This window comes from Hydra viridissima, unplaced genomic scaffold (genome assembly GCF_058129835.1).
Source record: "Hydra viridissima isolate aposymbiotic clone 2 unplaced genomic scaffold, HvirCarnegie_v1 scaffold_11, whole genome shotgun sequence".
Lineage (NCBI taxonomy): Eukaryota > Metazoa > Cnidaria > Hydrozoa > Anthoathecata > Hydridae > Hydra > Hydra viridissima.
Window position 1 is genome coordinate 8,908,193 of NW_028324310.1, and position 24,023 is coordinate 8,932,215.

General features: G+C 31.0%; 1 protein-coding gene across 2 annotated transcripts in view; it reads right to left on the reverse strand.

Annotated features, from left to right (window-relative positions):
• The window catches only part of LOC145190890 (uncharacterized), a 61,742-nt gene that overhangs the window by 14,249 nt on the left and 23,470 nt on the right, over positions 1 to 24,023 (reverse strand). For both annotated transcript variants that reach the window (XM_090066620.1, XM_090066619.1), the window contains exons 35-65: positions 23,454 to 23,910; positions 23,006 to 23,364; positions 20,973 to 21,129; positions 20,192 to 20,537; positions 18,635 to 19,135; positions 18,086 to 18,346; positions 17,477 to 17,929; positions 16,830 to 17,212; positions 16,367 to 16,559; positions 15,325 to 16,188; positions 14,820 to 15,156; positions 13,040 to 13,281; positions 12,571 to 12,756; positions 12,201 to 12,404; positions 11,610 to 11,771; positions 10,517 to 11,165; positions 9,795 to 10,033; positions 9,390 to 9,680; positions 7,706 to 9,190; positions 7,314 to 7,598; positions 7,055 to 7,174; positions 6,544 to 6,825; positions 6,252 to 6,455; positions 5,644 to 6,066; positions 5,059 to 5,412; positions 4,543 to 4,879; positions 3,687 to 4,432; positions 2,675 to 3,313; positions 2,128 to 2,358; positions 1,431 to 1,673; positions 712 to 1,155 (exon numbers count right to left, since the gene is read on the reverse strand). In XM_090066620.1, the coding sequence (XP_089922746.1) occupies positions 712 to 1,155; positions 1,431 to 1,673; positions 2,128 to 2,358; positions 2,675 to 3,313; positions 3,687 to 4,432; positions 4,543 to 4,879; positions 5,059 to 5,412; positions 5,644 to 6,066; positions 6,252 to 6,455; positions 6,544 to 6,825; positions 7,055 to 7,174; positions 7,314 to 7,598; positions 7,706 to 9,190; positions 9,390 to 9,680; positions 9,795 to 10,033; positions 10,517 to 11,165; positions 11,610 to 11,771; positions 12,201 to 12,404; positions 12,571 to 12,756; positions 13,040 to 13,281; positions 14,820 to 15,156; positions 15,325 to 16,188; positions 16,367 to 16,559; positions 16,830 to 17,212; positions 17,477 to 17,929; positions 18,086 to 18,346; positions 18,635 to 19,135; positions 20,192 to 20,537; positions 20,973 to 21,129; positions 23,006 to 23,364; positions 23,454 to 23,910 (12,077 nt within the window). The remainder of the gene's footprint in view (positions 1 to 711; positions 1,156 to 1,430; positions 1,674 to 2,127; positions 2,359 to 2,674; positions 3,314 to 3,686; positions 4,433 to 4,542; positions 4,880 to 5,058; positions 5,413 to 5,643; positions 6,067 to 6,251; positions 6,456 to 6,543; positions 6,826 to 7,054; positions 7,175 to 7,313; positions 7,599 to 7,705; positions 9,191 to 9,389; positions 9,681 to 9,794; positions 10,034 to 10,516; positions 11,166 to 11,609; positions 11,772 to 12,200; positions 12,405 to 12,570; positions 12,757 to 13,039; positions 13,282 to 14,819; positions 15,157 to 15,324; positions 16,189 to 16,366; positions 16,560 to 16,829; positions 17,213 to 17,476; positions 17,930 to 18,085; positions 18,347 to 18,634; positions 19,136 to 20,191; positions 20,538 to 20,972; positions 21,130 to 23,005; positions 23,365 to 23,453; positions 23,911 to 24,023) is intronic.

Below are 24,023 nucleotides of genomic sequence, written 5' to 3' on the forward strand. Positions count from 1 at the left end.
TTCAATTTGAAATTTTAACAAAATTTAATTAGATTTAAGATAACCTAAGGATAGTTTTGACAAACTGATTCTATTTTACTACAAATATAATGCAAATTTTATCTTTAGCTAGAACAAAGGCAGTATGAAGAAACACAGCAAACAACTAGGAATCAAGGAAAATGGTTCCAATTTTAACAAAGCGAGCTAAAGGAACAATATAGAATGAAAACTAATTAAAAAATATTGAAATCAAACATAATTTAACCTGTCTACAGACAGAATTTTGAAATAAAGAGACAAAAGAATTTTGAAGGTATTACCAATATATCTTTAGCAAGCATACCCATACTGTATGTACAGGATTACAGGAAACAGCTGCTATTGTAACTGCAGCAAGGATGATGCAAGGATAGTTAAATAAGATACTAATAAGTTAGTTATTGGCCACAATAAAGTTAAGAGTACTCAGGAAAAAGTCATGTTTTCTTTCAAAAGAGTTCAAAGAAGAATGCAGGACTAATTTTTTTAAATTTAATTTGAATTTTTCTGATGAAAGAGTTGTTAATATAAAAGTTTTGTTAATATTCTAATATACTAAAATTATATATATATAAATATATATATATATATATATATATATATATATATATATATATATATATATATATATATATATATATATATATATATATATATATGCATATATACTTACATAGATAGAAATTATACCTGGACAAATTAAAGGATTATCTGTCATACTTGGACAATAATAACCACCTGGACATTCAGTTTCTATACTTGATCCATTTTTACAATAGAAACCAGGAGAACAGGGTATTCCTGTGTAATTTAAAGATGCAAAAGGACAATAAAATTTTCCAGGGCATATTTCACAACTATCAATGCTTTCTCCATAAGGTGCTATTCTTCGTCTGCCAGAAGGACACCATTGTGGAGATTGACCTTTGGCACAAAAATATCCCACTGGACATGGACTTATATTTATATCTGACATACCTTCCTCATTACAATTGAATCCAGGGAGACAAGGCAAACAGTCAGACACACTTTTACCCCATGTCGCATTTCGATAAGTAAGTACTGGACATTTTACAGGTAATAAACCTTCAGGACAATAGTGGCCGACTGGACACGGATAAACTTCAGCATTGCCTTTAAAAAAATTTACAATAAATGAAGTTTAACTAAAAGCTCATAACATAATATTAGCATTAAAGATATTTATTAACATCAATAATGTTAATTTTTTTTACTTTTATTTTACTTTTAAAAAAGATTAACTTTCTGTCAAAATAGTAACATCCTACTTTCATACACACATAGACACACACATACTTAAAAAGAATATATGAAAGTATTTTATATAATAAGGTTTTTGTATATAATTTATTAGGTTTTTCTAAATTATAAAAATTGGTAAAAAATACCTTCAAAACACTGCTGACCAGATGGACATGGGAGACAATCTGAAATGTTTCCTACACCTCCATAATATGATTTAAAAGTGCCCGTTGGACAAGCTAAAGGAGCTATAGAACCATATGGACAGAAATAACCAGGTGGACATGGACCAGCTAGTGTATTTGGACCTTGTAAAGTAACATTTGGTGTTGGAGATGGACTGCCTGACAAGCATGCAAAACCACTGGCACATAAACCAATAATATTTCCTGGTACACAAAACATCAAAATGAATAAACAGTAAAAAAAAAGTTAAAAATAAACTCAAGTAAATCATGAAGAATTTTGCCTTACTTTGTATTGTTGACTGCACATGAATTTTTTTTACTTTAAAATAATGTTGTTATTGAGTTAACTTTTTAGTAATTTATCTTAAAATATCGTTTTAAAAAAAGATATAAACTACTTATGTATAACTAAAATTATAATCAAAATTACTATCATTTAATTCTAAATATTCAAATTTGTCACTTGAATAGTAAAACCTAAAACAATTGTGAAATAAAAAAAGTTAATTTAAATTTATGCTAAAAGTAAGAAAAAAAATCCAGAAAAGAAAAAAGTAATGACAATTATTGTTCAACACCTAAACAAGATATTAAAATCAACCAAAATAATTTTAAAAAAATAAGTTAGATAATCAGTAAAAATAAAATAACTTACCCAAGTAACAAAAATGCCCAGATATACAGGGTCGACAATTCTCTGGTTTCTCAAAGCCTGTATCATTGTCATAACTAAATGTTCCATTTGGGCAAATTTCAGGATATTCTGTTCTTTCCAAACAATAATACCGAGCTGGACAAGGGATGGGTTTTGATGCACGATTAGGACAAAAGTTTCCAGCTGGACAACCTAAACAATATCCTTGCATTTTTTCAGGCTGATAAGTTCCTAAAAATAAGAAAAGTAAACAAAAATTTAGATTAACTTTGCAACTTAACAAAAGCAACAGAACTTTTACAACTTAACAAAAGCAACAGAAGCAAAAAACCTACTTTAAAGTTGTAAGTAAACAAAAAACAAACAAAAAATATCATAACAGCAAAAAGAACCATCATAACAGTGATAAGAAAAAAAAAACAGAACAGCATTCAGCAAACATAGAACTACGATTATAATACATAATGAAAAGATATTGCTCAGCTATTTCTACTTATCATAAATTAAAAATCATAGTAACAAACCAGATTAAAGTAAAAAATGTTACCTCGCTTACACTCTATAGGACTTGCAGTTCCTTCAGGACAATAATAGCCTTCAGGACATGTAAAATTTGATGGCTTGGAGTTCATTTGATTAGCTGGACAATACCAACCTTCAGCACAGAGACCTGAAGGCTCAACAAGACCATCATATTCACAATATGAACCAGGTTCACAAGGATAACATCCTTCAACACTTGCAGCACCAAGTGTACTTCTAAATGTACCTGCTGGGCATTCCACTGGTTCCTGTGTACCAAGAGGACAATAATGTCCTTTGGGACAAGGACCATTTCTAGGAAACTTAATATGATTGCCAGGCACTTCATTGGTTGCAGCTCCTTCACAAAAGAAACCAGAAGCACAAAGACCATTTGGTTCTGTAAGTCCATACTCTGAGCAATATTTACCACGAGCACAGAAATTGCATAAATTTACAGAACTAATTCCTGTTGCATTGCTAAAAGTTCCTACTGGACATAACATAGCGATACCTCCTGGGCAATAATAACCTGGTTTACATAGCACTGGAGTTATAACACTGTAACCCATACACATGTAAGAAGGATCACAATCTTTACATTTTGCTTGACCAATATTATCTTGGTAGGTACCGGGAGGGCAACCCAACTCAATATAGGAACCTTAAAATAGATAAAAGTGTTGTTAAATCAAAAGAAATATATTTTAAATACCATAATATTAAATAAATCCTTAAATCTGTAAAAATGTTTTTTTATTTAACTTCTAAAACATTTTTTATATTTTTAAATAAAGTTTATATTCAACTTATTAATTGCCCGGTAAAAGTTTATTCTTATAATATAAAAACAATGTGAAAACTGAAAACTTTATAACTAAAAGCTTTCCAACATGATTTACAACATGCATTAGTAAAATGTTGACAAAAAAAAAAACTCTTAAGATCTCCAGTAAGAAATTGATAACAAAAATCATAAAAAATCATAAAAAAGTTAACATCAAGAATAACACTCAGTTAAAACTATTAAAACGTACCTTCTGGACAGTAGTAACCTTTTGGACATGGATACCCAACGCTCAATGAAATGTTTATTGGTGTAGAAGTAGGTGAAGCTCTTTTACAAACAAATCCAGCAGAACAATTTGGTGGATTTAACAACTCCTTTGCTCCAATAGAATAGCAATACTTTCCTGGAGGACATTCTTTACAGTCTGCCTCACGCTTTAAACCTTTCTCATCAGAGTAGAAACCAGCCAAACATGGTTTTGGAGTTGAGGATGCATTACTACAATAATAACCCTTAGGGCATAAATCATTGTAGTAATCAAAGTTCCAACTTGATGCTAGAATTTGACTTACAGGCTCTGATGAATTTGATCCTTTGAAACAATAAAAGCCTTCATTGCAAAAACCAGTAGGTGAAGACAAGCCTGGATACTCACAATACATTCCAGGAGTACAATATTCACATTGATGTAGGTCAAAATATCCTTCTTTAGAGCCAAACATTCCAGGTGGGCAAGGGAAAGTTTTCTTATTTGATGTGCCAGGAGGACAATAGTATCCAATAGGACAAGGTTTAGGCAAAATAAGAGGTCCTTCTAAAAGATCACAATATGAACCTGCAGGACATATTATACAAGTTTCCTGTGTAGTTTCATTTTGATAAGTTCCATTCTGGCAAGGTATAGGGAATTCAGAACCAAGTGAGCAATAATGACCTGCAGTACATGGGTAGTCAATTGGAGTACTTGTTGATTGACCCCCTGGACAATAGTATCTAAATTTTAAAAACTAAAAGGTTAGAGTAACAATATCAAACAATATCAATATCAAAAAAAATAGAGAACCTTTTTTTTTAAAGCAAATAAATTTTAAAAGATACTTTACCTAGGAGAACATTTTCCAGTAACTGCTGCCAACCCGGTGGTTTCACAATAGTGGCCTGCTGAACAACTAATACAATTGCTTTTAAGTGAGCTTTTTAATCCAGGGTAGTATGTTCCTTTAGGACATGGTTCAGGTAATGAAGTTCCTGCAAGACAAAAATGACCTGAAGGACATTCAAACTCTGTAGGTGTTACAGCACCAGACAAGCAGTAAAAACCAGCTGTACAATTTCCAGAGGGATTAGCCAGACCAACATGAGCACAAAACATTCCAGGAGGACAAATAATAGGATTGAATGATCCAGCAGGACAGAAATAACCAGGAGGACATATATTACCTAAAATTAATTTTTTTAATCTCTAAAAATTTTGCCCAAGTTTATTCTAGAGGCTAAAATTTTCAAAACAAACTGATAGGTTTCTTTGTTTAGTTCATGTCTTGAAAAATAGTAACTTGTATTTAAAGAATAGCATATTTACAATGAAACAACTTTGATATATGAAGTTGATTGCTTACCTCTAGTTTCATTCAAATCTGGACAAATACAGTCAAAAGTTTGATAACATGAAGAATTTTTTCCATCTAAACTACTTGTATTAAAGGAGCCAGTATTTCCAGGAGTAGCTGACATTGCTCCAGATCTACAATAATACCCTTCAGAACATGAACCAGAGGGCAAAATATTTCCGTAGCCTTCACAATACATTGATGGAGGACACAACTCACATGCAGTAATACCTGTTGAGCTCATATTGTTGTTGTAAGTACCAGGTGGGCACTTGTATTGTGTTGAAAATTGAGTTCCACTGGGGCAGTAATGGCCCATGGGGCACTCATATGGAAATATAGTCGAACTATTGCAGTATTTTCCTTTTTAAAAGAATATACATTTTGATATGTGAATACACATATCAAAAACTAAATTGTGTGTGTGAATAAACACACACACAATTTTTTGATATGTGTATTCACAAGTTTTTATTGGACAATCATTAGTATAACAAACGGCCTTAACAAAATAAAATAATTTTAGAAACAAAATTAAAAAAAAACATTTTTAAGTATTTAACTTAAAATTATTGTTGTAAGCTTTTAATTTACCTGCAGGACAAATTTTGCACGCATCTAGTCCTATTTCATCTGAAAAAGTTCCTGGTGGGCAAGGTAAAGGTAGAGTAGTATTTCCAGGACATTCATGACCAAGAAAACATTTTCCTCCAATACCAGAATGATCGATGCTGTTCATAGGTGTTTTTTTGTCAACACCACTAAAACACCAATAGCCTGGGTCACAAGGACCAGTAGGATTTATCAAACCTGTTCCTTGGCAATATGAACCTCCAGTACAATTTGTACACTGTGTAATATCAGAAAGACCAATCCGAGATCCAAAGGTTCCAGAGGGACAGGGAAGAGTATTGTAACCTGTTCCTTCAAGACAATAATGACCTAACAAGCATGGATCTGCTGTAACCTTACTAGTACACATGTAACCTGCTGGGCATTGAAGGCACTTATTGGCACCTAAAAACAAATATTTTAAAAACATTGATTTTTAAAAAGTTTTAAAAATGTAATTTGATAATACAGTAGAAATAATAACACACAATAATAGAAAGTAAAAGTTTAGTTCCCTATATGATTGTAAATTCATACAATATATTAACTATGAGCATTTTTATTTTGTACAAACTTCAAAAAATGCTTGCCTGTATAATTCATATATGTTCCAGTGGAGCAAGGAATGGGCATAATTGAGCCTACTAAACAATATGATCCAATTGGGCATATGTCACCAGATAAATTTCTAGGATTAGCTGATATTGCACCACCAGTGCAAAAATATCCATCTAGACATTTACCAGACACATTTTGAAGGCCAGTATTTGCACAATAATATCCAGGTTCACATGCTAAAATTAACCAAAACCTAATTAGAAAAAATAACTCTTTGTTCAAAATATGAAAGTTATGATATACAAAACAAAGGATTTCACTAACATAAACAGTTGCTGAGTTCAGACATTCCAAGGTCAGGCTGATAAGTTCCCAAAGGGCAGTTTATTGGTGAAGGGGTACCCTTAGGACAATAAGTTCCTTTAGGACATTTTATGCCATAAGTTTTATTTTCTGGAGTTGATATAATTGATCCCTCTATGCACCAATATCCTGCTTGACATGGTTGGAATGGCAGGTTCAAACCAGTCGAGGGACAATACCATCCAGCTAAACATGGTGCACAGTCAACTGCTTCCTGAAGCCCAGTTGTGTTGCCAAATGTTCCTGGAAACAAAATATTTTAAATAACTTTTTTTTCTTTCTAACTGAATAAAGTTTTTTAACATGATTTTTCATCTACAATTTTCATCGATGAAAAATCAAAACTTAAAAATGTTCATCATCATAATAAAATAATATTTCTATTTCATATTATTGTTTATGAAAAAATCTCAATGTCATAAAAAACTAAATGGAAAAATGTCATAAAATGTAACAACAACTGTGTTATTACCAATTGGACAAGGTTGTCCTTGAATTGAACCTTTGGGGCAAAACATTCCAAAAGGGCACACATTACCCATAATGTTGTCATTAGGCATAGAAGTATTTGATTTAATTGTACAATAATAACCTGAAAAAATATGAGATAAAAAGAGAGATAAAAGTAGAAGCAATAAAAGAACAAACTTACAAAAACAAATCAAAAATTTACAAAAACAGATCTATTGAGAATTTTCACTAACTTAAAACAATAAAATTGCATCAGTAACCTGCATTACATTCTCCTGTAACATTTCTATTACCATAGCCATTACAGTAAAAGCCTGGACTACAAGAAGAACAGCTTGTAGCAGAAGTTAAACCTTCAGAATTACTGTATGTTCCTGGTGGACATGGGTACTCTTGTATATACTGTGTCTTTGCAGGACAATAGTGGCCAGGGTTACAAAGAGAAGGTTCAATTACTCCATAAACACCCTGTGATATGGGATCACATGAGTAGCCTGCAGGACAATCTTTGCATTCATACATACCAGTCATATTTTGATATTGCCCTAAAAATTATATGTATTGTGTTAATCTTGTATTAATGACATTATCAAATATTAGATAGTTTAAAAGAATTTTTAATTTATCACATTTAAAATCAAATAAATTATACCTGCAGGACATGGTAAAGGATAACCACTTCCTGTTGGACAAAAAAAACCAAGAGGGCATTCAAGTGTACTATTAGTAGTTGATCGTGGTGGACAATAAAAGCCTTGTAAACAAACGAATGAGGTTTCAGACATGCCAGGATAAGGACAAAAATAACCGGCTGTGCAGTTAAGACAGTTTCCTATTTCAGATTGTTTGGTAAAAGGATTAAAGGTACCAATTGGGCATGGAACTTCAAACAGAGTTCCTTCAGGGCAGTAATGTCCTGTCTGACATTCTCTAGGATTTGGCAATATGGAGTTAAAATCACAGTAATAACCTGCAGAACAATTCCCAGCAGGTGCAGCTAAACCATCTACATCACAAAACTTACCCTTGTCACAATTCTTGGGATATATAGATCCTTTTGGGCAGTATGTCCCTTTCTTACATATGCCACCTGTTTGATTAAAAGAATATATTGGGCAAGTAGAGTAATTGAAAATATAACTGGGAATCTCAAGTGGAGTAGGAGTATATGCTGCATGTTTGCAAAAATAACCTGCATTACACAGTCCATCTGGAAGTATATTTCCAAATCCATTACAATAAAATCCACCATCACAAGGTTGACAATCACTAGACTGAGTAGCTTCTGTATTATTGTTGTATGTTCCTGGAGGGCAAGCATAGGGAATGGGTGTTGCAAGTGGACAATAATGTCCTTGAGGACATATGTCACCATAATACTTATTCAAAGGTGAAAATTCTGAGGAATTGCCTAAGCAGAAATACCCAGGTGAGCATGCTCCTTTAGGTGACTTCAATCCTGGTACATCACAATACATTCCCGCATCACAACTTGTACATTCTGTTATAATACCAAGTTTTGTTCTATTCCCATAAGTTCCTACTGGACAAGGTAATTGGTTTGGAAAACCAGATTCACAATAAAAGCCTTGTTCACAAGGTCCACCACCATCTGAAACATTAGAAGGATTTGGAACAATAGCTTTTGTGTTGCAGTAAAAACCTGCATTGCATTTTCCTGCTGGTGATGTCATAGCCTCTTTATCACAATAATAACCAGGTGTACAAGGATAGCACTGATCATGACTTGATAATTGAGATTGGTTACTAAAATAACCTTTCATGCAAGGAAAAGCCTTAAATGTTATTGTTCCTTTAGGACAAAAATAACCAGGAGGACAAACAGATGGAGTAACAACGCCTTGACTAGAAATATTTTCTCCAATGCCTAAGGTTGTAGGGTCACAGTAAAACCCTGGTGTACATTCTATGCAATCTCCCATTCCTGCTGATGTTTGATAAAACCCAGGTTTGCAAGCAGTTTGTTCCTTGCTTGAAATAGGACAATAATGACCTGGCTGACAATGCTTGCTAATCGGATTGGGATAAATTTCTCCAGGGGGACAGTAATAGCCTACACTGCAGTTTCCAGAAGGATAAGAGAGACCTGAATCCAAACAGTACATTCCAGCAAGACCTAAAAACAGAGGTAAAAGTATAAATACTTTTGATTGTATTATAAATATTCTATAAATTATTATTTATGAGATATTTATAAAAGTATAAATATATGGCATTGTATTGTAAAAGATATGCAGAAATTTAAGGAAACAATGCTTTAATATATCCAAAAAAATTTATAATACTATCAAAAATTTAAATTATAATTCCCTTACAGAGCAAACAGCTGCTTCTTTCAGTATTGGCAAAACCAGGGCCAAAGTATCCAGCATCACATGGTTTGGGTGCACGACTTCCAGTCTCACAGTAGTACCCAGGAGGACATATATCGCCATATGACTTATTAACAGGACGTTCTTCTGTAGAACTACCATTACAGTAGTATCCTGCAGAGCAGATTCCAGATACATTAGAAAGGTTATCATCTCTACAATAGTATCCTGGATCACATTGAATAGGGATAGAAGATCCAGTAGGACAATAAGTACCTTTCTTGCACATTCCACCTAAAAATACAGGTTTTTTGACCAACCATTAAATGAACAGAAAATTGAAAAAAACATTTTTGCTGAAAATAAACAAAAATGTGCAACTATGAAGCTTGTGCAGAAAAAACTTACCTATGTTATAAAGTGGACAAGTCCAAGTGTTGTTATATATCTCATTTCCAAAAGGCTGCTTTGACCATGAGCCTCCACTGCAAAACCAACCACTGTCACAAAAGCCAGTAGGTTTATCTAAACCTAATCCTTTGCAGTACATGCCTGAGGGACAAGGTTTGCATTCATCTTTGGTGGATCCTCTTGAAAAATTCTTATAAGTTCCTTCAGGACATGGATACTGAAATTGATCAGTTGTACTAAAAATGGAAAAGAAGAACTAATCATGTATTCAAATAATCATGGATTATATTTAAAAATTATGAGGAATTTCTGAAACACATTTGGTTGGTCAAATTCAAAAAATACAAGTTGTAACTCATAGAGAAAATTTATTAAATGCATGAATATATTTTAAAATAATAAAAAGATGCCTAAGTGAATTTAGGATCAACATAAACTTAAACTATAGTTTTTAAAAGTTGCAGTTTAATTTTTTTATTTTGCAACTGAAACAAGTTAAAAGATGATGAAAGAAGAAAAAAATGAAATTATAACTTTTTTGAATTTCTTTACATTTTATAAACATAACCCACTTTGCTTTTAGGCAATTGTACTTTTTGTTTTTAGAAACATCTATAAATCTCCAGAAAACAGTTCACAGCAGCAACAACTTAAAATTTCTTTGTAATAATTTTGTTTTTCTAGAAAAAATCATTTCCAAATAAGAATTTTAAATTTACCCATTTGGACAGAAATATCCTGGCGGACAATCTGAGTAACTAATAGAGCCATTTACACAATAATAACCAGGTGGACATTGAAAACAAGATTCCTGCTGTGTTAAGCTGTTATATGTCCCTGCTTTGCATTTGAAAGGAGAAGATGTTCCTTTTGGACAAAAGTATCCCATTGGACATGGCCCATAGTTAAGGTCTGTAATGGGAGGATTTGCAACTTCAGCACCTTGTTTACAATAAAAACCAGCATTACAAAGACCAGAAGGATATGAAAGCCCTGTGTGTTCACAATAATATCCTGGCAGGCACAAAGTACATGCAGATAAAGCACCACCATAAGAGCTGTTTTTAAAGGTTCCAACAGGACACAAAATTGGAGATGATGCATTTCCTGCTGGACAGTAGGAACCTACAGGGCAAACTCCTGCAATTCCTTTATTTCCTCCTGATGGTGTGGCAGTATCGCTCCCATTTAAGCAGTAAAAACCACTTGCACAATACCCTGTTGGTGCAGTTGAATTTAAGTTAGCACAAAACTTTCCAGAATCACAAAACTTGCACTGTGTTTTAGCTGAAAGACCATAATCTCCACTATATGTACCAGTTGGACAAGGAAGTAGATTGAATCCAGTATTTATCTCACAATAAAATCCTACATGAGATAAGTAAAAAGAGTAGAAAAAAAAGAACCATGGAAGACATTTAATTGTTGCAAAAACAACTTTAAATCCTCTTAGATATATAACTGCTGTATGAAAAACGATACTTTAAGTATAGTTTAATAAAAAGTATAGTTTAACACAATATGTTAAACAATGAGATTTTCTTTAAATATTACATAATTCATTCAGCTAGATTAAGTTTGATTATAAACTTTTGTACTTTCTTTATATTTAATTCCTTAAGAATGTCTGTTTGTATCATGCCTCAATAAATAACTAGTTCTTATAACTAATAATAAGCAACTTTTGTAACAACTAACTTTTGTACATATTGCTGTGTATATAGCATAATGCATCAAAACTATTTACAATGTTAAAAAAAAAAGATAATTTATAAAACAATGTTTATGAAACAGTATGAAAATATAAAATACCAGGTAAACATAGTTCGGGTTTAATCTGGTTCACACAAAAAAATCCTTCTGGACAAGTATTGCATTTACTTGCTTGAGTTGTATTCATGTAATACCCTGGTTGACAAGAAAAAGGAACACTTGTACCAGATATGCAGAAATGACCAGTTGGACAAACGCCACCTGCATGTAACAGAATCATTTAAAGAAGTTATCTATAAAATCTTTATTACAAAAAAAAAACAAAAATAAATTGTGAAAAACTAAAATTAAGTTAAAATTAAAATGTTAGTATTACACAAAATACTCAAAAAAAACAAAAAAAAAAAAAAAAACAAATAAAATATGCAACAAAAGGAAAAATACAAAACTGCAAAATTTTTACATTTATTATAACTTAAAGTTTAATGTGGTGCAAAAAAACCATGTAATTGTAAAAAACTTAAGACAGCATAAAAAATATCAAGATAAATATAAAAACTGCATGAATAAATTTGATGATTTGCATTGACATTTATTCTTTTTCTTATAAAAGTTCATTTTATATAAAGTTGTTAACATATTAAAACTGACCTTAACTAAAAAAAAAAAAGGGGTAAATCGGAAAATCACCTGGAGGTTGAGATGAAGAACTATTCATAGTGCAGTAGTACCCTTCACTGCAGTTGCCAGATGTTGTATTCATTCCATAATCTTTGCAAAACTGTCCAGGCGGACAACCTAAGCACTCATCTACACTTCTAATTCCAACTGTTGGATTATATGTACCAGGTGGACAAGGAATAGTCTGATTTGCTCCTGCAGGGCAATAAGAGCCTATAAAAGATATTAAGAAGCTATTTACATTATTTGTAATATAATGAACAATAATAAAAGATAAAATAAAAAAAGAAGATATTTATATTTGGAATATTAAGATAAATTGTTAGGGTTATTATAACTAGAATAAGTTTTATTGTTGTGCATAAAAAAAAGTAATCACCTTTTGGACAAATAATTCCAGTGACTCCATCATTTGGAGTTAAACTTTGAGCAGATTGAATGCAATAATACCCTGCTGAACAATCACCACTCCACAGATCAAGAGAAGATTTTCCACAATATTTACCTCTAGGACAAGGTACACATTGACTAACATTTGTAAGGCCAGTGCGATCTCCATATGTACCTAGCAAATAATTTTTTAGAAGTTATTTCAAATTTAAACCTAGTTCTAAAGTATAATAAAAATCTGGTTAGAAAGAAAATAAATAGATTTAAATTCTTAAAATATACAGTATATAAAAAGATGGTAAAACACAAAACTTTCATCATTGTTAATTGCAACTAATTTGGCAAAACAGTTTCAAGTTGAGCAACAAAATCTCTAGCTGTTTTACTTAACTATTCCAAATGCATATCACATCACTTGTACTTATTATCTTATATCAAAGAGAAAAATGATCTCCAACCTGGAGGACATCCATATTCTTTTCCTGTTTTCATACCAGAGGGGCAATAAAAACCTCTTGGACAAAGCTCTGGTAGTTGAACTCCAAGTGAACATTGAGTATCATTTAAAACAATACCATTACAAAAAAAACCTTCTGGACATAAATAGCAGGAGGTACCATAATATTGATCTTGATAGAAACCTGAAGTGCATGGTTTTTGCATAGAACTTCCAAATGGACAGTAATGGCCCGGTGAGCATCTAAAAACAAACTGTTTTGTCACATATAAACATTTTTCAATATATTTTACACACAAAATGCTTAACAAACATTCCATAAATAATTTCAGCTCAATACAACATTTATAATTAACAATAATAAATATATGCATAATCACTAAAATTTTGAGCATAGTTTATTTTTTTGCAAAAAATAACATTTAAGTAAGATTTGTATTGCATTTTGCTTTCTTTATTATATTAAAATCTCTACTAATTAAAGGATGAAGCATTTCAGTTACCAACTTTCGAAGACCAAGCTCAATTTTTTTGTGGTACAGTTTTGTTTAAACAGAAAGTTGATCAAGAGTTTTTGCTCTCTGCACCTTTGCATAGGCTGTTCTTTTTTAGAAAAGCCAGAAATATATAGGTTTTTAATTCTAGTGGCATGGTCTGGTACCTCAGTAAAAATCTATTAAACTTCTGGCAAAAGAATATAATCTAGTTAACAATTTTTCTATAAGATGAATGGGTTTCTCATCAAAGTACTAAATCATGATACTAGTGTAATGTGATATTACTAAGTCGGGAGAGAAGGGATATTTATTTTCAGAATGATATTCAGCTATGAAAGGAATGAGTTTTTTTGCTAAAACAATTTTCTAATAAACATTGATTTATTTTGGAATAGCTTAGCAGTCTTCTTGTCCATTAGTTTCACTAATCCACAACTACCCAAGACGCTCTGGTGTCCAGATTCATTTGCAGCACTTAGGATTATGTTGGCAATGAACTGCAATCAACTTTCTCTGTTTTAAAATGTTCAAACATAAATTGTTCCCAATTTAAGTGATTTCCTAAATAAATTGGTAAGCTCTCTTTCTTTGTGGCTTCTAGTTTGAGTATATTTTTGATCAAATTTGATAAAAATACAAAAAAAGAAAAAAAAAAAAGAAATATATTGTAGAGTTCATTATTACTAATGTTTTAGTTTTATCTTTAAAGGTGTGCAAATAATTTTAGTAATTACGCACCAATTAATAGCAATATGTTACGTCATGCAAATTGTTTTTAAAACTAAAAAAGCAGCAGCTTTAGTTCTTTTGTAATTTAAAATACTTAAGCTATTGACTTTAACTTGAACACAAGTTTTTTTCTGTGATTAGAAAACAAGGCCTGTCAATTATTATAGAACTTTACTTTTAAAAGCAGCCATAATGAACTTGTTGCAAAAGTTAAACTTAACCCACTAAAGAGATGTGATGTATAGTTTAAGCATAGTAAAAAAAAAAATTACAATCCATGTGTAATAAGTATGTTTAAATGACTCTTGCTTTAAAAAAATATCACACCAAAAGATAGTGAAATAATTTTAGATTTTTATTACAAACAATATTCTTTTATTGCAAGATAACCTCGTTTATTTTGTTTATTAGCAAAAATTCCCAAAATTTATCAAGTATTTAAGGACTAACTCTTCAATACTCAACGGACATTCAAAAATTGTGGTAAGCAATGTTCTGCAATTAACAGTGTTAACTTTTTCAAAGGTACATACAGGCTGTTAAGGTAATACTTGCCTATATTCATTTGGCATACTCGTATTTTGACCACTTGGACAATAAAAACCTTCACTGCAATTTCCACTGGGTTTAGTAAGACCCCAACCATTACAGTACATTCCAGGATCACAAGGCAAACAATCAGCAAGCTTTTGATTTCTTGAGATACTTGAGTATGTCCCTGGAGGACATTTTTTTGGAACTGATGTTCCTTGTGGACAGTAGCTTCCTGATGGACATATACCTCCAGTAACATTATCATAAGGAGCACTTGAACTTGCACCACCAGTACAAAAGAAACCTGCATCACACATTCCAGTGTAATTGGAAAGACCAAACAATTCACAGTAATAACCTATTTTTAAACAAAAAGATATATACTTTTCAAAAAATGTCTTTGTTGATCAAGTAATGTAAACTATATATTTACTATTTATTCATGTAATTAATTTTTTCTAAAATTTTAATGCTAATTGATTCCAAAAAATAAAGTGATATTGAAACATTACATTTTTAAAATTACCTGGTGGACATGGAGCTGGTTCTGAAGCACCTTTTATACAAAATTCTCCTGGTCTGCATTTTCCTCCAGTTGATTGATTTGAACAAATGCAAGACCCAGTAAAATTTCCAAGGTCAAAAGGTTTTGCAGACAAAGCACCTCTTCTACAATACCAACCTGCTTCACAATCATCAAAAGAGTTTACTAAACCAGATTTAGGGCAGTATTTTCTGGCATCACAAGGTACACAATCATTTACACTGGCTTTTCGAGTTGAATTATTATAGGTACCTGCTGGACATGGGTATTGAAATGGTTCTCCAGTTCCTTTTGGACAATAGTAGCCTGCTGGACATTCTAATATGCATGATGTTGAGTTTTCAATACAGTAATAACCACTGCAACAATCTTCACATTTACTTTGACCTGTCCGGTTGGTATATGTGCCTTTCTGGCACGGCTTTGGATAAGAGGTACCAATAGGACAAAAATGACCGATTGGGCAAGGTCCTCCTGACTGAGTTGTTACAGAAGGATTTTTTACATCTGAGCCATATAGACAAAAAAATCCTTCATCACAAAGTCCTGAAACATTTAATAGTCCTTCACTGCCACAGTAAAAACCAGGCTCACAAAGAGTGCAGTCATCTGCTTTAGTAAGGTGACTCAAATTTCCATATCGTCCTCTGGGACACAAAAGTGGAGTTGTAGTATTTATTGGGCAGTAATGACCAGGAGTACACGGTCCTGCATCTCCTTTATGAGTTTTCTCAGGTTTATTATTATCAGAGCCATAACTGCAATAATAACCTTGTGCACAAGGTCCAGCAGGTGAAGTAGCATTATAATATGGACAGTACATTCCTCCAGTGCACGGCTGACAAGCTACAAAAAGTAAAGAAAAAAAATTATTTGGCACTTTAAAAATCATTGATAGTAGAGTTAAGAAAAATTTTAAATAGATGTTGTTGAATGTTATTGATCTCAATGATGTTGTATATGTTTAATTAATTTGTTATAAAAATATGACCCAAGACAAAAGTAATTTAAACTCAGAACTTACAAATTAAATTTTGCAATCCTTCTTGGTTACTAAAAGTGCCTGGTGGACATGGTTGCCAATCATAACCTGTACCATTGGGGCAGAAGAAACCAGCTGGGCATGGAGTGGTAGAAATATGATCCCCTACGCAATAGGAACCTGCAGGACAGGGCCAACAACTATTTGCCAGTATATTCGGCATGTATGTACCATCCTAAGTAAAAAATAATTTTCATTATACACTTTTTATTAAAATAAGTTTTTCTTTTTTCTCTTTTGCTATTTAAAAATACTCCCCATCTTATTAATTGCTATAATTACTAAAAAAAGAAAAAAATTTAGCAACTCATAGCTTTTGTGTTGTTTGTTATCAATATAATTGAATATATTGACTTCATTTTGATTGAGTTTATTAAAAAAATTCATTGAAGTTGAAGCTGCAAGCTATTTTTAAATTATAACTAGTTTTTTATATTATTGTTACTTTGCAAGGTAAAGGTACACATGTGCCACGTAGACAGTAATGCCCAAGAGTGCAAACACCACCAGTAGATGAATTACTTGGTTTACTATCAATTGCAGACTGGGTACAAAAGTAGGACTCATCACAATATCCATTAGGGTAAGTAATACCAGGACTCATACAATACATTCCACATAAACATTTTTGACATTGATTTGAATTACTGAGACCAGTTATATTATTGAATGTACCAATTGGACAAGGAAGGGGAGATGGAGTGCCTTCAGGACAGTAATAACCTTGTGGGCAAATGTTACCACCAATTTGTGTAGGGATAGGTGTTGAAGAACCACCTTTACAATGATAACCACTACTACAATTTCCAGTCCAAGATGATGATGAACCTAAGATAAAAGTTTTTAGATTTTTTTAAATTTTTTATGAGCTACATAATAATTTATAGGAGCTACATAATAATTTTTTTGAGTTACATAACAACTTATTTGAGCTGTATAATAATTAATTCAGCTCCATAATGTTTACTTTTTACAACAGTTGTTATTGATAATCTATAAATAGAAAACTTGTGTAGATTTTTATAAAATAAATTCTTAGCAATCATTCAACCATGGACATCACTTATGTAAAAAAAAATAGATTTAACCAACCTAAACAGTATTTCCCAGGAGGACATGCTAAGCATTGACTAGATTGAGTAAAATTTTGTCTATTACCATATGAACCATTAGGACAACCATATTGGGTGGCAAACATAGTGTTATTAGGACAAAAAAAACCTACTGGACAGGGGTATAAAGAATAATCAGTAATTGGCGATTTTTTTGCATCTTCAAGACTACAGTAAAAACCTTCTAGACAAATTTTACACTGTGATTGTTGTTGAAGATCTGTCCATGTACCAGGCTCACATAACTTTTGTTCTTGAGAACCTTTTGTGCAATAATGGCCTGGAGTGCATACAAAGGAACCTGGGTTAGATTGATTTTGACCCTTTGGACAATAAAATCCTGGATCACATAAACCAGTAGGCTTTGTGTTTCCAGAGCCTTCACAATACTGACCAGCTTCACATGGCAAACAGTCTTCCATTTTTTTATTTCCTGGTACAAAATTACAATACTAATTTTAAAAATTACAATACTAACCTAAGATAATAAAAATAATCAAAAAACTTTAAAATTTTGTATATGAAGAAAACCTAAGTTAAAACAAAAAGCATAAAATTTTTTATGGTTTAAATAGAAAGGAAAAAATACCAGTGGAATTGGAATAAGTTCCTGATGGACAGGGCTCAGGAAACTGAGTTTGTTGTGGACAATAATAACCTCGTGGACAGATGTCCCCAGAAACCAGACTAACAGGGCGAGAAGTGAATGATCCATTAATGCAAAAATATCCAGCTTCACATGGACCTGTGTAGTTAGAATTCTGTGTTCCGTAACAGTAAAAACCCCCAGGACAAATTTGAGGAGATGAAGAGCCTTTAGGACAAAAGAAACCTGGCTGACAAGCATCACCTGAACAAATAAAAAAATTAAACACAACATAAATATCAAATTGTTGTGTATACTGAGAATTAAAATAAGCTTGACTCTATAAAATAAAATAAAATACCAGATAATATTTTAGTAAAAAAACATTGATCCAAACTATAACTCCAACCCAAAAGTTATTTTTAACAAATCATAAATAGCATGTAAACCAATAAATATCATATGAACTGAATAACTATGACGGAATTATATTAAAATATGATGAAAATGCGATTAACTGTAATTAAACCTTTACTACAACTAAAATCTTACCAGTCATGTTAGATGGACAAATCCAAGCTTTACTAGTATTATAGTTAAATGTAGGGTTAGGTTTTACTGCACCACTAATGCAATAAAAGCCTCCACTACACAGTCCTGTAGGTTGCAAAAGTCCAACACCATCACAGTAGCTTCCTGGTGTACATGGAAAACAGTCCAATACTGATTTTCCAAGTGTTGCATTTCTGAATGTGCCAGATGGACATGGGTATTGTTTATCATATAATGTACCATTTGGACAATAATAACCTTTTGGACATTCAAATTCTGTATAATTTGATACACTTGATAAACAATAGTAACTTGATGGACAAGTCCAACATTTTGATGAACCTTTTACAGGCATATAAGTTCCTGGAGGACAGCCTAAAGGAGAAGATGTTCCTGCAGTACAGTAGTGACCAACAGTGCAAGGTCCACTTACTCCATCATCAATAGGATTATTTTTTGACACAGATCCTCTCATGCAATAAAATCCAGGATCACACAAACCTTTGCAAAAATATCAGGAAAAAAAACATTTTACTTTTTTAATTAGTGGAACACTAGCAGGTAAATTGATATCTATTCCTAAAGTTATGTCATACACTTTTGTGCAACCAAATTTCATCATTTAATTCATAATAACAATAACAATTATAATAATATTTTTAATTATGATAATACTACTAATAATAACAACAATAGTAATAATAATGATGATAACAATGATGATAATAATAATACTAATAATAATAATAATAATAATAATAATAATAATAATAATAATAATAATAATAATAATAATAATAATAATAATAGTAATAATAATAATAATAATAATAATAATAATAATAATAATAATAATAATAATAATAATAATAATAATAATAATAATAATAATAATAATAATAATAATAGTAATAATAATAATAGTAATAATAATAATAATAATAATAATAATAATAATAATAATAATAATAATAATAATAATAATAATAATAATAGTAATAATAATAATAATAATAATAATAATAATAATAATAATAATAATAATAATAATAATAATAATAGTAATAATAATAATAGTAATAATAATAATAATAATAATAATAATAATAATAATAATAATAATAATAATAATAATAATAATAATAATAATAATAATAATAATAATAATAATAATAATAATAATAATAATAATAATAATAATAATAATAATAATAACAATAATAATAGTAATAATAATAATAGTAATAATAATACTAATAATAATAATAATAATAATAATAATAATAATAATAATAATAATAATAATAATAATAATAATAATAATAATAATAATAATAATAATAATAATAATAATAAGAAGAAGAAGAAGAAGAAGAAGAAGAAGAAGAAAAAGAAGAAGAAGAACAAAAACAACAACAACAACAATAACAATAATAGTAATAAAAAACAAGGAAAGAAACAAACTTAATTTAGTTTATAACCATCAATGTATTCATTAACTAAACCACATAAATCTCATGACAGTTATTTAGTTTTTATATGCAGCAAACAAATTACCTGAAGGAAATGTTAGTCCTGTTCCATTACAATAATATCCATTATCACAATCAGTACAATCTTCAATTTTAGTTAACCCAGTGATAGCAGAGTATTTTCCTGGTGGGCAAGGTGTTGCTTTATAATCACTTGCGCCTTCTTTACAGTAATATCCAGCAGGACATATATTTCCATCTCCAGTTGAAAAAGGAGGATGTGGCTGGCTTGTATTAACTCCACTTCTGCAATAATAACCAGCTTTACAAGGACCAGAATTATTTGCTGTTGAAAACTCAGTGACTGCATATTCACCACAAAAATACCCTGCCGGGCATGCACTGCATTCCATTATGTTTGCTAAACCTCCCTATAAAAAAAAGAATAAGTTTAACTAAGGGGGTATAACTGCACTTTTAGCAGTTAGTAAAAATTTAGAAGAAGTTAGAGGATTTTAAACAACTTCACTTTAACTTTATAATTGTTGGATAGAAATAATTAACTTTTCCAAAAAGTATTTAAAAACATTGTTCAACACAAAGTTCAAATAAAAGTTTTTAAAATAGTGCAAAACTTTAAATAAAAATTGGCCTGCAGCTACACAACTTAAAATATCTTTTATATGGTGTACACACAACAAAAAGGCGAATAAAATATATAGCATGAAAAAGAAAAAAATTTATTTATTTTTCTGGAATTTGACAAGATTTTTATAAAAAGAGTTTTGTATAAAAAATCTTGTCAAAGTCCAGAAAAACAATAAATTTTTACAAGAGTTTTTATAAAAAATCATATTTAAACTTACTACTGAATTATATGTTCCAGGAGGACATGGTCTTTTTGTTTCAAATGATGTGTTTAGGCCACAATAGTAACCAGGAGGGCATTTTTCTGGATAGAGCCCGTTGTTGCAGTAATAACGTTGAGGACAAGTTTGACATGTGGCTTGTTGTGTGACATTACTGTAATAAATAAATTTAATTCTCTTAAAAAAATACATATCCAAAAGAAAAAATTTTAAAAAGCAAAATAATAGATACAACTTTGTTAAAAACAAAAAAGAAAACCAAAAATATAAAGAAAATTTATCAAACTTTTGTTATTCCAACTTAAATTTGAATAAGATGGGTACATTTTTTAGATTGGCTACTGAACAAGAATAAATGCAGAAGGTACAGTAGCGTGCAAAAGTAATTGGACAAGCGCAAAACTTGAGATAACTTTTGAATGAAAAGTCCAATTTCTTTCAAATTTTCACTGGAATGTCAAAAAACTGATTACAATACTAAAAACAAATGAATTTTTACTAAATATAAGAATCTAATCTTAAAAGTTCATTATACTGAAATATGCATGTGCAAAAGTATCCGGGCAGAAAAAAATACTTGAAGTAAATTTTTTTTAAACATTTTTAATTGAGAATGTTGTAATTTAAAGTAAATTTCTTTAATACTTCATCGGAAAACCCTTGGCATTGATTACTGCTTGACAGCAACAAAGCATCAAGTCCACCAGCTTTATAATTGCATTATTGTCAATTTTTTCCCATTTTTATTTCAAAATTTTAAATAAATCACGTTTACATGTTGGTTTTTGACCTGAAATTTGTTGATCAAGGTGTTCCCATAGATGTTCAATAGGATTAGGATCAGGACTTTGCAAAGGCCATTCCATTAATCAAACTTTTTTGGTCTTGAAAAAGTCTTTCACAGGGGTTGAAGTGTTCTTTGGGATATTATCCTGCTGAAATATCCATCCTTGAGGCATTTTGTCTTTAGCATGTGGTAGCATAACATTCTTAATTATATCTTTGTACATATTTTAATCCATTATACCACCAATCAAATGGATAGGACCAACACAATCTCTATTGAAGCAACCCCAGACCACAATGTTTCCATCTCCATAGTTTATTGTTAATAGCTGGTATTTAGGATCATTCCTATGGCGTTTTGGTCAACAAACTTATCTAATACCATCAGTTCCAAATAACATAAACTTAGATTCATCACTAAAAAGTACTTTCAACTATTGTTCTCTTGACAAATTCAAAGGTTCATTTCAAATCTCAACTGTGCTTTTTAATTCTTTATAGAAATAAAAGGTTTCTTTGAAGGATATCTTCCAAATAGATTTGCAGACCTCAAACAAGGTTGGTTGTGTCAACACCACATTTTATATTATAAAATTCTTTCATTTCAGAATTTAACAAGACAGCATTTTTGTGTGGATCATTTTTTACAGCACAAATTAAAAATTTATCTTGTATTTCAGATGTAGTTTGAGGCCTTCCTGACTTTAGAGAGATTCTATTGTTATTTCTTTCCTTATATCTTTTATATATATCCGCTACTATTGATTTTCCTATATCAAACTGATCCACTATGTCTCTTGTAGTTCTGCCTTGTTCAATTGCACACAATACCGCTTCTTTAACAGCTAAACTTGTATATTTTTGCTTTGTCATTTTAAAAATTTATTCAAAACAATCTTTTTTTTAATTAAAAATACTTTATGTTTTATTTACTATTTTTAAATATTAAATAAAAGCCAACATTAAATATTGGAATTTTATTATTTTAGTTCTGTCTGGATACTTTTGCACATGCATATTTCAATAAAATGAACTTTTAAGATTAGATTGCTTAGATTTAGTAAAAATTCATTTGTTTTTAGAATTGTAATCAATTTTTTGGCATTCCAGTGAAAATGTAAAAGAAATTGGACTTTTCATTCAAAAGTTATCTCAAGTTATGCGCTTGTCCAGTTACTTTAAGTAACCAGACAAGATAACTTTTGAATGAAAGTAAGTAGACTAGTTATTGCAAATATTTTCACCTGAAGGTTCCAGGTAAGCAAGGTAATGGCATATTCACACCAGAAGGACAGTAAAATCCCACAGGACAGTAATTTCCCTGAACATTATCTAAAGGTCTTCCCTCTTTAGCTTTCCCTTTACAATAAAATCCAGCATTACAATCTCCAGTTGGAGCTGATAAGCCTGGTGTTTCACAATACTTCCCTCCCGGGCATGGTAAACAAAATGAGATATTAACTGCACCAAAGGCTGGATTATATGTTCCTATTGGACATGGATTTTGAAAAGGTTGTGTAGTACCAACTTCACAGTAATAACCTTTAGGGCAAATGCCCCCATATTGTACTGAACTACCATTCCAATAACTTGCAAAATTCCCCTAAATTAAAAATCATTTTTTTATTTAATAATTTAAATAAAAAACAATTTTACTTCTCAGCAAAGAAAAAGGAACGGTGAACTACTTACAGGATTAGGCTCTGGTGATCCAAGCAAACAAAAATAACCTGCAAAACATTTTCCCGTTGGTTCTATCAAACCAGTAGAGCCACAATACATTCCTGCAGGACATTTGTCACAATCTGTTTCATTTCCTTTTGATAACTCAGCATTAAAAGTGCCTTTAGGACATGGGTATGGGTCTTTTGTGCCATCTGGGCAGTAATAACCCTGTAAACAATGCTCAGGAATACTTAAACCTGTTTGGTTACAAAAAGAACCCTTGCTACATAAATTGCAACTTGAAGCACGTTCTGAAGATTGATAATAACCACGGCCACATGGAACAGGAAAAGATGCCTGTGCTAAAGAATAATGCCCAGCAGGAGTTGCATACTGATTGGGATTTTTAGCACTACCATTGCAGTAAAATCCTGGATCACAAGGACCAGTAGGGCCATCCTTGAATGTGCCTGCACAGTAAAACCTAAAAAAATTAGAATACAAAAATCAGTTACAGCAATCAACATAAAGTCAAGCAACATTTAAATGCATCTTCAAAGTTTAAAAGTGCACCTTTATTTTATAAAAAACTTAAGA